Source organism: Crocodylus siamensis, chromosome 4 (assembly GCF_052110815.1).
Source record: "Crocodylus siamensis isolate JL-2025a chromosome 4, ASM5211081v1, whole genome shotgun sequence".
Lineage (NCBI taxonomy): Eukaryota > Metazoa > Chordata > Crocodylia > Crocodylidae > Crocodylus > Crocodylus siamensis.
In genome coordinates this window covers 43,367,602-43,382,137 of record NC_143398.1, presented here as the reverse complement: position 1 = coordinate 43,382,137, position 14,536 = coordinate 43,367,602, and the positions used below count along the sequence as shown (strand labels likewise).

Below are 14,536 nucleotides of genomic sequence, written 5' to 3'. Positions count from 1 at the left end.
TATTAGAAATTGTTCTTATTTTTAAAATGGAGATGAAATTACTAACACTGCTATCACTGGTTTGTGAGTTAATCCCATGGACTATGTTGGCACAGCTCTAAGGAAAGTTACCGAACTGCTTCTGAAGAGCCTACTAGGGATCAGAAAACATCAGGCCCTGGCTCTTTGGTCTACATGCCCTTTGATGTGCTTTGGGAGCAGAAAGACAAATGTGCTTATTCTCTGAGTGGTATCATTCCTGAATCAGGATGATGTAAAGGTAGGGTGGACCCATCTTTGCCAACTACTACTGAGTTTTGGCACTAAGCACAGTTCTTGCAGATGCACAAATGGGATCAAAGAATTACAGAAAAGTACAGTTGGAAGGTACCTCTAGAGTCCAGCTAGATCCTTAACCTTTTGTAAAACTTACCAACCCCACTCTTCCAACTCAATTAAAAATAAGGAAACAAAAAAGCCCTCTAACACCTCCGCTTATAATATTTAGTTTGTATGGCATTTAGGAGATCATATGCAACTTAAAAAAGCTGCCAATTACTGCCCATGTACATACTGCTCACAGGTGAACTTCCTCATGACATACATAAAGAATGTTTAAAAAGTAACTGTTTGCTGCCTATGCACTCCTTCCCAGAATCAAGAAGCAGCATTTTATGAGTGTGAGGACAGGACAAAATTCCATCTGGCATGCTGTTAATGGGCACTGTAACAGTGTCACAACAGTGTCACCTTACCTTCTCCCCAAGAGGAGCTGAGATCATCACATTATAAACCCTGCTCCTAACAGTTCAAGGAGCAAGATTGTGTGTACAACTGTACTCTTCACTTATCTATCAACCCCATCTAATCTAATCCTTCACATTTATAATGATTTATTATCATGATAGTAACCAAGAGCTGTACACAGATTTAGAAAAAAATGAACAGGGAGCTTCCTGAAAGGATAGTAGTTGCTGCTTTGCTCTGCTCTGGGTATAATCAAGGTTCCTACCTTAGATGGGATGCTTTGCCATTACATGCTATACAGCAATCATTGCTCAGACACCACAGTCTTCATCTAACAATGTTTATCTTATTCAAAATAATTATTTCTGCAAAACATTAGTCAATATTACTCTGGAAAGGCCTGCTGTAGTACTGAATGGTTTCAGAAATGGTACTGTGATAATGGTTACAACATTTTGAATAATATGAGAACATAAAAAAGAAAAAAAAATCCCTAGCAAATCTAGTTAAATACAAAGCTTCTGATGGAGCTAGCTAGTGTATCTTTAGCTGTTTCCTGTGATGTCTCTATATAGTCCTGAGGGACTATGTAAGTACTTCTGGGTATACTCTACATTTTCAGATCTTCTCAGTTTGTCACAGTAAGACAAGTATTATATTGCTTTATTATTTTGTCTTGTTCAAGTGACTGGTTTAATATTCTGAAACAGGAAATAATATTTGTTAAGTTAGCAGTGAGTACACAAAAGGTCACTGAAATAAAGAGTATGAGTATCCTTTTAATTTCCATAGGGAATTGCTATGGTTAAAAGCAAATAATGAAAGCTTTATCCTCCTGGAAAGAAACAGTGAGAATAAGGAAAAAGTCATAATAAATTGCAAGAGCACAAAAATAGTGTAATAATATAATATTCTCTTTGAATGCCCTAAATAAAAATATACTGATACTATAAAACACAACTCCTGATTCTTGCTGACTGAGAACACAAGTGAAACACCAACTTTATTTTGCACTTCAAACTATTACTTGCAGTGGAAAAAAAACAAGCACTGCTCATATAAGCTATTAATATTTCAGTCTGAAAAGACTGACCATTTACTTGAAAGCTTAACCAGTCATAAAAACTGGCTCTCCCCTTTCCTAGTTTATATTCCTGTACTAGTATCAGTGATTACTGATTAAGAACTAACTTAGTTTTGATCATGTACTGTTTTCAGAAATTTCCTTGCATATGCCCATTACAAATATGACTATCTTTATCCACATAACTTCAAATATTACATGCATTCTAATTAAAGAAGCTTACATTTAGTAGCATTTTTTATTTCATTTACATATATGCACAGAAACTTAGATACAATATTAGCCCAAGTGAGGATTAGCTTCATGTAATGCTTCAAACTTATACATCTTAGTCATTTGTCACTAATATGTGCACAAAAGAAGATGTATATGTATTTTTGTGACTTCATATAGTTTTAAAAAATTTGGACATGTTTTGCTCAAACTTCTATGAAAAGTTCACCTTTGGCATGAGCCCAAGTATGGGGAATATTAGTAAAAATATAATTTTTGAAAAATCTGTGAACAAATGAATAAAAGGCATAGTGGAAACTTGAATATAACCTTAAATATAGCATTCTTCATTGGCACCTTCATTAATTCATGTATCCAGTAAATATAAACAGTTTCTCTTATTTCTGAAATGCAAATATTTCTGGGGTTGAACACATTACATGTTTAATAGTACACTGAGACTGTACTTGAAAGGAGAAAATTATAGTTTAAAAGCTATGCACTTATATAGCACTGTTTTGTTGTTTACTATTTTTAAAACTATGCGTTTTTATTTTTCTATGCATCTGTGATTCCAACTAGATAAAGACATACTAATACCAATTCATTTTGCTTCACTTAATAAACATCCTCTTAGTATTTACAGTATGACAAAATCTTTTAAAAATACATTTAAAAAATAGCCAATTCCAAGAGGTAACTGCTCCCTGAATATTTTAAAAATCAAAATAGTTCATAAAGAAAAAGTAAAAATAGATATTCAGCTTTCCTTTCTTTAAATACTGTTGTAATTACTGATGTAAATACTGTTTTAAAAATGGAGAGAAAGTTTTCTTCATGCTCAAAAAATAAGTATGAAAATCACATAATTAGAAAGGTGGTACTTGTGCTACTGGCTGCCAAAAATTCATAGGATGTAGTAATGTACAAAGGCGAAACATCTCCGATTAGCAAATACAATAAAAATGGGTACCCTGCCAATTTCATTCTGTAAAAATTCATGTTAACTTTGGCAAGTATTCTTTACAAACCTTTTTTCAGTTGCATTACAAAAAAATACAAAAGGAATTGCATTCTATTTAACAATATAAATATATTCAATATAAACATTAGTTTAATTTACCAGCTGAGAGCTGAAAATCCATAATCTGAAATGCATTTATAATGTTACTATAACTCAAAATCTAAGCATGTTTACCTTTGAAACAAGAAGTGAAATAATTTCTTTAACAGTTTCCTCAATCAAGTCATCTATTTTGGAATGGTATTGTTTCTGTATTTTAAAAGACAAAGAGAGCATTAGAATGTACGTGAACACACCACTTTTGTCATAAGTCATAAATGGTACAAAGCTGCTAACCCTGACAGATCAGATTTACTTAAAATTATCATTTTGAACATCAGAAGAACAAAACCTTGAAAACGATCCACCCAATCAACACTTTCTTACATTCTGTGTTGAAAATTTTCCCATGTACACTGTTGAGTTAAGCAGCTAATGGGGTTACTATTTAGATGAATTGAGTTCTTATTCTTATTCAGGCGAAGGAATGTGAAGGATACTTTTTGTCTTCTCCTATATAATTAAGGTGGCCATGTATTTTTTTTCTAAAGGGTTGGTTTAGCAGGAGAAGCAAAAAGACTAGAAAAAGATTTAATTAATACAGCATTTCGTGTCTGACAACTCTCATTCATAAGTTATTTTAAATGTCCCTTAGAAATAAAATGAGCTCCCAATTGTTCATCCTAAAAGGGTCTTTTTGTCAGCACAGTGAGCTGCAGTTTATACAAATCTTACAATATGCTCAAGCAAGGGCAAAATTAAAATTTCATCAACAAAGCTGAATAGATGGTAACAAATTAATAGGCCATAAAAGGCATAATAAACCAGTCCTCATTCTTTGTAGCCTTTTTCTCCTGTTTTTTCCTTGAAAAAGATGCCTCTAAATAAGTGCTGTTTCAAATAAATCTGAAAGACTTTTTCGCTTTCTTTAGATAATACTACAGAGCTCCATCCTGAAATTAACAGAAGGGAGGGCTCCTATTCTGCTGGGAAGGCACATCAATTTAAACAGCAATTCTTCCTTTAGAAACATTTATCTGACAGCAAAGATTGTCCCCAATAGCCACTTCACAGAAAATGTGACTTGTAAAGACTAACCCTATCTTCATAGTTCAAGGCTACTTAGAACAGCTAACAACATAATGCTCGGAGTAAAAGTACTGAGGTCAATATAAACATTAGCCTAACTTAGCAGCTGCCAGCTGAATAGTTGGTTCCAAGTTGTAAGTTTTTGAAGGCTATTTTATTTCTCTCTCAAAGTTGCAATGTAAATCAAAACATGAAGTCAGATTAGTACAACATATTTAGGAGACTATTTTCTAAGCAGTAAATACCTACTGTAGTTACATTTAAATTGAGAGCATACAGCTATGTAAATTTATATGTGTGTATTTAATTAATCAGCAGACCAAATATTATTATTATTACTACACCTTCTCTCATTTTAAAGATAGTCTTTCCTTTAAAAGCAAGCAAACAACCTGCAATTGAATATACATTAAATATACATCAATGCACATATTATTCTTTTTAAAGAATGAAGGAACATGGCAAAAATATACAGAAAAAACTGTGGCTGAACACTACAGATTTCTAGTCCTTACCACACACACAAGGGGGTTTAACAATGTTTTTAACAATTTTGGGGGGCATTTGAGCATGTATATCAATCAATATCACTGACTTTGTTGTTTAGGCCACCTCCAGACTGCAATGCATCCTGGCTACCCAGCAGAACTATTTAAGATTTAAGTTAATAACAAGTGACCTGACATAAAATTTCCTCAGTTTCACCTCTACAGCTAACAATTGCAGAGTTCAAAAATAATGTAAACAAACTCCACTTTTAGCTCTCTAAACCATAGATTTCCACTTTCTTCTTCTATTTCCAATTTGTGTCACACTGGGCCATCAAGGGGCACTCAGCATGGTGGAAAATAGCTGGGTAGTCCTAAAAGTATGGCCACATGAAAGATGTTGGGAGAGTTTCAGTCCTTGGTTACAGTGCAAGTTTGGTTGTTGAATGCTTTCATGAACAATCTGTGAGGCCATGTATACTTTTAACCTCTGTTTTTAACCTTGGTTTTTTTCCTAATAAAAATAGTCTAAATATCTTTCCTGTTCCCTCCTCTTCTCCCTGGCAAACACACACATGAATGAATAGGAAGTGGGATTTTAATTCATTGGCTAAAGTGAGTCTCTTATATGAATATGTGTTGGAAGAAGAGATGAACCAAATGAAAACATTAAGCCTAGGGACAGACATTACATATAAACCAGTTTAAGTGATCAGAAACTGGTTTAAACCTGTAACAGAACATAAGTTCAGTGCACATAAGTAAGTTTCAAAATGGCTGAAACTGGTTTAAGATAAACCTGGTTGAATGTAGTATCAGACTTAACTGATTTGGGTCAAACCAGTTTATGCAATTTCTGTCCCAGACCCCTTCCTGTTTAGGTTAAACCACAGTCCCCCAGCATCCCAGATGCTTTGCAGTCCTGGGCTGGGCTGTGCTCTGTGTTCCAGAGAGCAGGGCTGGACCTGCCCCCTTCCTCCCTTGCCAGAGCTCCAGTGGAGACTGCAGGCACAGCAGGGTTTGCTTACCTTCCTCCTGCTCTAACCCTCCTCGCTGCTCACTGCTCAAGCAGGGATCGTCCCTTCCCTCCCACAGCACAGACCTGAACCCCACAAACCCTAGGCATGTGGTATGCTAGCTAATGCTGAGAGATGTCTGCATGTGTGTGTCTCCAATTTTACTGGGACAGGAGAAAGGCAGACAGGACAAAAGCAGGAAGAACACTTTGAGCTTTTTGGAGCTAATCAACAACTCAGCTGGTAATGTCCCTCTGTTCCTTCTTTGGAAAAAGCTGTTTACAAAGAGCTTGAACTAGTGAGAGAGGCTTTTGTTTTCTTGATAGGCTGCTAAATGCTGTGTTCTCAGCTCTCTGCCCCCTCCCACACTTGTCAGGTTTGCAGACAATCTGAAGAAGCAGGGAGAGGGAGATTGAAAAGCTCAGTATCATCAACAGATGCATGCACTGCACACCCCCCTTCACCTCAGAGTGCTAGCTTGTGGTTGGGGTCTGGCAACACTCCCTCCCCTTGAGCAGTGAGCAGGAAAAAGCCTGGGACAGTGCAGGCAGGGTGGAGCTCTGCTGGGGCCTGGCCATGCCTCTCTCAGCTCAGCAGTATAGAAGGGACAGGAGGGCTGCTCTAGCACTCCCCACCAGCTTGTAGCCTGTGCCACTGCAGGCATATGCCTGCATTTCCTTAGTCCAGAGGGACTGTCTCTGCAGTTGCAAACTGGTTCAGCCTGGCCAGGTTAGACTAACCTGCAAAGATAGAATCAATTCAGGCTCAGGCTTTTTGAATGTCTGTCCTTAACCTAAAAGACTCTGAGACAGGCTCACCAAAATCATGACATTGGTAAGGCATGAGTCATAAGGTAATGAGTCAATAATTCTGAAATATCCAAGAGATATCTTTCCTACTTTTAAATTATTTTACCTGTGATTCATTCAACCATCTAGAGGAATGGGATTTCCTCTACTGTTCAAATTAGCCAGGCTACACAGACCAATCAACCATCTCTTTCATGCCCACTTTAATTTCTCCTTCTCCCTTGTTCTTTGCACTGTATTAAGCTTATTTGTCTTTTTGCAGAACTCTAAAAGTCCTACAAAATTTAGATTATAATGTTTTAAAATAACATATATTACATAAATTATCCATTCTAACAAAATGTATCAAACCTTGACTAAAAAAAAAAAAAAAATCAAATGCTTCTTTATAGGAAAAAAAAAAATCCAATCTGTTCCCAAACAGCAAATATATGTATCCAGGAACTCAGAAGACTAGTATTCACAGGTTCTCAGTTCAGGAAGGTAGTTCAGCATCTAATAGCTGAAGGTAATATCTTCTAAGGATGACAACTCAAACTTGCAGCACCTTCAAAAATGGTACGTACTGGTAACTTTCTCATTGTAATCCATCTCTTATTAGCATATTAATTGGCCACGCCCACGGCACAACGGGCTGTGAACAGTGCTGAAAGAATTGATACTGTAGACTCAGATTGTAGATGTGGAAAGAGATACAAGATTATATCCACAAAAGTATGTATATGATCTGTCAAAACCTTTCATAAAACCTGATAGCCCAAGAACTACTTCACAGTTAGGGCGGCTAGGATTTGGACCCAACTTCCAAGGGAAGTGGTGCTGGCTCCTACCCTGGGAGTGCCTACCTGGCTGGGATCATTTCAGCCCAGTTTTTTCTCCTGCCTTGGTGGGGGGTTGGACTTGAAGATCTATAAGGTTCCTTCCAACCCTACTTCTATGATTCTATGAATATGGCATCTGATGGTCTAATGAAAATTTCTATTTAAAAAGAATATAACTGTTTTGGCCACATCCAATCCATTCTAAACTTCTCCTGGAATTCTAGGACATTGCCAAAGCAAGAGAATTTATTCACTGACTAAGAGTTTCTTTGGTGGGAGATTTTTTGAGATTATTCTGAATAATGCATCTATTTTATAACAAATTGAAAAGGTTGTTCATAATACAAAGCTTGGATGATTCCAGTTTATCTGTCTGACGTAATCACAATGAGAAGAAAACCTAACAATGGCCATGTGTCTGAAGGAGAGAAAGTAAGGGAATTTAGAATTAAATGTAGACTGTACCAGAAGAATTACAGGGTGAAATTTTGATTTCAGGTGAGATTCATTCCTCTGATTATGCTGAGAGTGGAAATTACCTCTCACTTCCAACCTACTACCGCCCATCCCCAGTGCCCAGCTTCCCAGTGTGTGGGGCAGGGGATGGGTGTGTGGGGCAGGGGGGAGCACATGCCCCCCAGATTTGTACACCTATAGAGGGTGCAGGGCTGCCCACCTCTGCAGTCCAGTGGGCAGGACTTGGAGCAGGAATGTAGAGCAGGACAGCGACTCATTGCTACCAATGCCACCAGAATCCCATGCTGCCCACAGCGTGAGGAGTAATGGACAGGCTGGGGGGAGGCTGCACTGCCTTCACTTTCTCCTGCTACCAGCTGGTTATGCACTACGGCTCTATCCTGCTGCCATTGCCCAGCAGCCACTACTGCCGCTCCCCTCAGGCACTCCGCTGCTGCTCTACCCCAGAGAAGAGGTGGGGTGGTGGGCAGTGTTGCCTGGCCCCCTCTGCCAGGTCCTCTATGCCCACCTCTTCCTCCCCTCACCCCACAGACTTACCTACAGGGAGCTGTGGGAGCTATTCTCCACACTGTGTATGTGTACATGGTGCCCCCTGCCTTATTACCCTCTTCCTGCTTCCCCCAGCCCCAAGCGGCCCCTTGCATGCTGGAACTCTGCCAGCCTGCAAGAGGAAATCCACAGTTTTCCACATTTTTCTCCTTTAAAGGAGAAACCATTTTTAAAGTTTGTTTGCAATGCTTTCTTATATTCTTGTGACGCACTTTGAGGTTGTGACCTACGAGGTGAGAAATGCTTTTCTAGAGAACTCTGCATTCCCATGACAGCAATGTAAAAAATTTTCTGAAGATGGTCCAGGTAGACCCCTTTACATGTGACATCCCTGGGAAAGTAAGAGGAGAGAGTGTGGCTGTTCATCTTCTGTGTGATAAATCTTCACAGGAATGATCCCTTCCCTCAATGGGACTTGCCTATTTCCAGTACACTGCTTGAACAATAAGTAGAGGTAGGGCATAAACTTGCAAAGGCAGCCTGAAGTAAAGAGTTCTAGACCTGCTGCTGTTGTGATGGGCTTTATTATGAGGTGTTTTTTTTGCCTCTCCTGATAGGTTATGGAGATTTCAAAATTGTCTGACCCACTCAGTCCTAAAGAGGAGCAAGAGGATTATCACAACTGTGATACCAGAGCAAGCAAGTTAGGGTACCTCTGCCAAGCCACAGTGGGGTTACTTCCTGTTTGTTTGCTTGCTTGCTGTTGCAGGAGGTGTTGAGGTAAACAGGAGATATTTCTCTAACCAGCCTGACTCATGCTGAGTATGGATAAGACAAATTTGGAAGATATCTAGTAAATTTAAACAACAGAGGAAATCCCAGGTCTAGGTTGCTGAATTGGCAAACGCAGCAGCAGAGTTTATAATTTGCCCCAAATACTGAAAATTAGTGAAGACAATGCAGCTTATTACAACAAAAGGCACTTACCCACTGACTAGCAAACTGGATCATGTCATATGAAATTAAAAGAAGAAAAATCAGATGGCATGGCAAAGAACAAGAGAACAATGAACACTTAAATCAACATAAAAAACGTAATACTTAAAATGCTAACTGAAATAGATGAGCTAATGAAATGAAGAGCATAACTGTCAAGAGAACATAAACAGGCAGTCAACAGAAAAGATATAGCTAAATAAAACAAAAGTAAAACTGCCTGTAACAATGCTATGATATATAAATATATTTCTACAAAAAGCAGGGATTTATTTTGGTCAAATTCTGGCACCTTGTTTCTCTCTCCCACCAAAAAACAAATCAAACCAAATTACACAGCAATCATCATCACACATTAATCTTGTAAAGCAGCATCCATTACACCCCATTATTTTGGCTTCCTGCAAACTGCAATTGCTTCCTCTCCAACTGCACAGCTTTTTCCTGCCCAGAGCTGTGGTATTTTTTGACCAAGAGAATCTAGGGCGGTAGCCAATTAAAGTTGTATATTAACCTCCCATATCATGTACAGCATGGAGTATCTCCTCATCTTGCAATAGCTCACTATAGCCCTGTCTGTAGAGCATCTCAAAGATGACCTCTAAAATGATTCTGGAAAAGCAAAATTACATTTTATCACTTTTACTTGATTATCTTCTCCTGGATATGATTTATGTACATATGTACCTATTCCAGTGGGAGCCAATAAGATATAAATCTAGTCCAAAGAAAAGGATTGACGTTTTGGCTCAATCATATTATTAAGACGTAGTCCTAATATGGGATATTCGCTAGCTTCAATGTAGGAGAAGTTCTGGGAGGGATACCCGATTAGTTTATCATACTTGAGGAAGCAAAATCTTCTCTAAGTTCCCCAGAACACACAGGAGTTATGGGCTCTGTACTGGCCATTAGAGTGGAGAGATGGGGGGGCAGTCTGTACCTTTAGTGATGCTTAGTGAGCACCCACCAAAAATAAAAGCTGCTTAACACATTTCAGATCCCCAAATATATTAATAAAAGAAACTTGCTTCTAAACTAATGTAGCAGTGACTGCCCACAGTATTAGACACTTCTGATTACCTAATAATAGAATTAAATACCTACAATTCCACCTACCTCTTGCCCTCCATCCAAAATGCAGAGTTTAGCAGTTTGTTTTTTGGCATCAACTAATACATTAAACATTGTACACAGAGAAGCAGGAATGCGCAAGTCTGTTGATTTGTTTGTCTTTTGCAGCTTCAGTTCAAAAGCAACTCTTGTTCTATTTATTAAAAACATTAATTCATAACATGAAAATCTGTCATAATTCAAAGCAACTGATGCATAAGACCACCTCTCTAAATGTATTAATTTTAACCTTAAGTGTGTGAGCATCAGAGTGGAAGTGTTTATGAACATAATTCTATATGCAGTAGTGTATGATAGCTACCTGTTCAATAGAACATCGCAGTGCCGGTAGCCTCAAGGTTCTGCATCGATTTAGCTGATTTAGTTAAACAATAAATGTATTATGGTTTTGCCTATTAATTAACAATAAGCTTCCTAATACACCAGCTGTGGATAATTTTCAAGCAGTAAAAATGAAAATCTAAAAGAAATATTTGGCTTGTGTGTTAAAACCCAACATCTCATTATCATACCATGGATTCACTTATGATGCACACCTTTTACAGTTTTAAAAAAATGACATTTGCATAAAAGTGAATTAAATTATTTCCCTTCTTCCTAAAACAAAGATAGATGCAAAGTACAAAAACCCCCCTTGAATCTCATCGCACACTGCTGTAAATGAGGAGTAATGTCACTGATGTCAGTTATGTTGCATCAGCATAAATTCAGTGAAAGATCAGAGTAAGACTCATATTATACACATGTAAAACAAATGAGGTATCCAGCATCCAAACTTGTGCAAATTAAATGAGACTTGTTTTTTTCTACATGTCAAGCTAACAGCCTCAAAAAGATTCTCCTCAAAACCCTTTGATCTTGTTATGACTTAAAAAAATCCTGCAATCATCAGATCTCTTTTCCATACCCTGTTCACATTAATTAAATCACCTCTCAGTCTTCTTGTTGGTAAAACAGACTAGCTTGAACTGTTTAGGTCTCCAATCAAATAGTGTCTTTTTTCAAACCCTAGATAATTTCTGTCTTCTTCCTTGAGTATCTTTTTTGAAATATGGACATCAAAATTGGACAAAGCATTGTGGTACCAGTTTTTGTAGGGACATTATCAATTCTTTATTTCTACTGATATACTTTATTCTTTTTATACATTTGAGAATCAAGCTTTTTAGCTACAGCTAAAAAGATCCCTGATCTGGTCTGAGAAGATTTACCTTCCATGAAATTATGGTAACTGATATCAATTATGATTTCACTTTCTAATTTTTGTAATAAAGTCCCAAACTAACTATTCCGTTATTTTGCCTAGGATTCGTGTCAGGATACCCGGTCCATTAACCCCTCTGGGGATCATTCTGCTTACTATTGCTAAAAAATTAGGATTATTTTGGCAGTCCTCCAACCTGGAGTTTGCCCAGTATTCCAATATTTTATAAAAATTAATATTAGTAATGCATAATGCTCCTGAGCTAGTTCTCTCGAGATACAAGAGTGTAGATTACCTGGGCCGGTTGATATGAAAATATTTAATTTTGGCAGATGCTGCTATTTATCTTCTTTTGCTAAAGATGCTGAACTTTCTGTTCCACCCACAGCATCACATGAGATGTATACATCTTTCTGCTTCATTCAAAATACATCATTTATGATTTGACTATCCATATCTACCAATGGACTTATACCTGGCCTAGGGATTTTCTTCTTGCTAATATGTTAAAAAAATCTGCCTTATTGCATTGGTCATTGATATTTTATTGACTTTTTAAAAGTTCCCATTATAAGTTGTCTATATTTTTTAAACTTTTAATTTATAATAATTGCCATTTACTCCCTTTTTCTTACTATTTATATACTGATTATGTTTTATTGTTGTTTCACATCTTTTAATCAGGATGGTAAACAGGTTTTTCCAGGTTTGTATAATCATGACTTTTTAGGTACCCAGTAGGATAACCTCAAACAATATTGATTTTTATACTATTTCTGTTAAATTTAGTGATGCCATGAATATATATGGACATTTGGGCTGCCTAAAAACATGCTCAGGGCAGCAGAAAGGGGGAGGAGTGGGGGGTGGGAGGGTGGTACTTTAATTAAAGTGGCTCCTGGACAGCTGGTCTAATTAAAACAGCTCACCATCACATATATTAAGCCCTAAAGGTTTTCAAAATGGCCATGGGGCATTCTTTCTAAAACTCTTCCAATGGGATTTAGATAAAGTGCCCCTGTGATCAGTTTGAAATGTGCAGGGACTTAATACATGTGATGGTGTAGTGACGCTGAAGTGTTTTAACTAGAACACAGAACCGACTCCATTAGTCAAGTCTTCTCTGATACTTTGTAATTAGTATGTAAACAAGCATGTCTATAGGCACCCCTGGGGAGTGGCAGTCTTACTGGGATTCACTCTTTTTTCTAATGACTGTGCTAGTAATTCAAGATAGTGTTTGATATAAAAGAGCAGCAATAGGCTATTGCCCATTCTGTATTTCCCAAGAGCTTGGCTTTAGAAACCTCAGATGAATCAATCATATCTATCTTGTATTGTAAGTATAACACACTTTATTTACAGCTTTATTTGGTATATAACATCTTTCTTACAGACTACTCTAAAATAATTACATAGTGAATTCATACCATTATTAATGTAAGATGAAAATGATAGAAGAAACAAGAAAAATTAAGGAGATATGGAGAAAGAAGAAAGAATACATCAAAAGTGACTTGAAAAGAGTAATATATAAAGAATTACATTATAAATATAGAATCAAAGTAAGAATATTTTGCTTATTTATTAACTTTCATGGGGATTTTGACAAGATACCTAGACATTTTGATTAAGGCTTCCTGGAGGCTAATTTACAAATCTGTTACAACTTTTAACAGACAATTGTAAAAATATAACTGTACCTTTTGACGCAAGCTTCTATCATATCAGTGGCCATAAGTTTAAGTCTTTGCTCTAAATGATGTGCAAATTCTGGTTCTGGCCAGTGTAGATCAAAAACAAACATCTGCAGTGCATCCAGTTTCCAAAAGAGATCTTCTGATGTAGCTGAACCATTGCTATAAAAAAAACAAAAACAAAATCCAGAATATATAAGAAGATATAAGCCTTCCCTGCCCCTCTGATCCCAAGAGGAGTAGTCATCAAAGAAGAGCCCTTCCTACATCTTTCCATTCCATTTCTAATACACATCTCCCACAGGCTACTGAGGGTCAATGCAAGTGTGTGAAAATGGTTGTAGAAGCCCTGTCCTTTTGATTGAATATTATTTCCTCCAGGGTGTTAAATAAACCCACCTTCATGTTGGAGTGGGGTAAGGGGAAAATATGAGCAATGGGAAGTAGCCCAAATTCAAAAGAGGCAAAGGTGCTGGCACAGGCAGTTTCATTTAAAAAGGGATGTTCCCATTACAATGAAAGCTTTCCACTGAGGACACTGACAGACATGCAGTCCTGCTCTTAACTCTTGGCCCTTCACAGAAAGCACCAAGATTTAGAGTGACCCCTCCCCCCCAACATATGTTCACTGCTGAGTCAGGGGGGTGAGGGCTTGAACTCCACTTTGGAGCCAATCCAGGAGGAGCTGCCTGGTGTGGCCCCTTTCCCCTAACCCTGCTACCCACTCCCACCTCTGGTGCTATCTGCAGGATGGGAGGGGGAAAAGGGAGGGAGAAGGAACTCTGGGCTGGGTTTTACCCAGCCTGAGCGGGAGGGGGACATATGGATTGGAGACCCTCTGAGGTGGGGGGCTCCAATCCATTTTCCCCCTGCTTCCAGCTCAGGCTGGGCAAAACCTCCTCTTTGCTTCTGCCTCTCCTTTTGTGCAGACAACACTGGGGGCAGAGCTGGGCTGCATCGCACACTTGGACAGACAGAAGTTAATGAAGGCACTCTGCTGTGGAGTGCCATCATCTGAACCCTCATTACATGATGGTTAATTTGTTGTGCAATCAGGCACTTCTAAAGTGCTCTGCAGCTGTGCAGTTTTGTCAGGGCATGGCTACAGAATGATTTCAAGGGGTCGATTACACCAGTGGTTCTCAACTTTTTTTTATACCAGGACCCATCTGTAAACTTCAATGACTAGTCTCAACCCAGTGCCCCTCACTCCCTCCCCACTACCCCCCA

General features: G+C 38.0%; 1 protein-coding gene across 9 annotated transcripts in view; it reads right to left on the bottom strand.

The window, feature by feature from the left end:
- Positions 1–14,536, bottom strand: part of CADPS2 (calcium dependent secretion activator 2) — a 619,537-nt gene that overhangs the window by 38,002 nt on the left and 566,999 nt on the right. For 6 of the 9 annotated variants that reach the window (XM_090042182.1, XM_090042184.1, XM_090042185.1 and 3 more), the window contains 4 exons: positions 13,313–13,468; positions 10,391–10,538; positions 9,263–9,277; positions 3,222–3,296 (listed from right to left, as the gene is read on the bottom strand). In XM_090042182.1, the coding sequence (XP_089898308.1) occupies positions 3,222–3,296; positions 9,263–9,277; positions 10,391–10,538; positions 13,313–13,468 (394 nt within the window). The remainder of the gene's footprint in view (positions 1–3,221; positions 3,297–9,262; positions 9,278–10,390; positions 10,539–13,312; positions 13,469–14,536) is intronic. The other 3 variants (XM_090042183.1, XM_090042186.1, XM_090042191.1) reach the window with 1 other exon arrangement.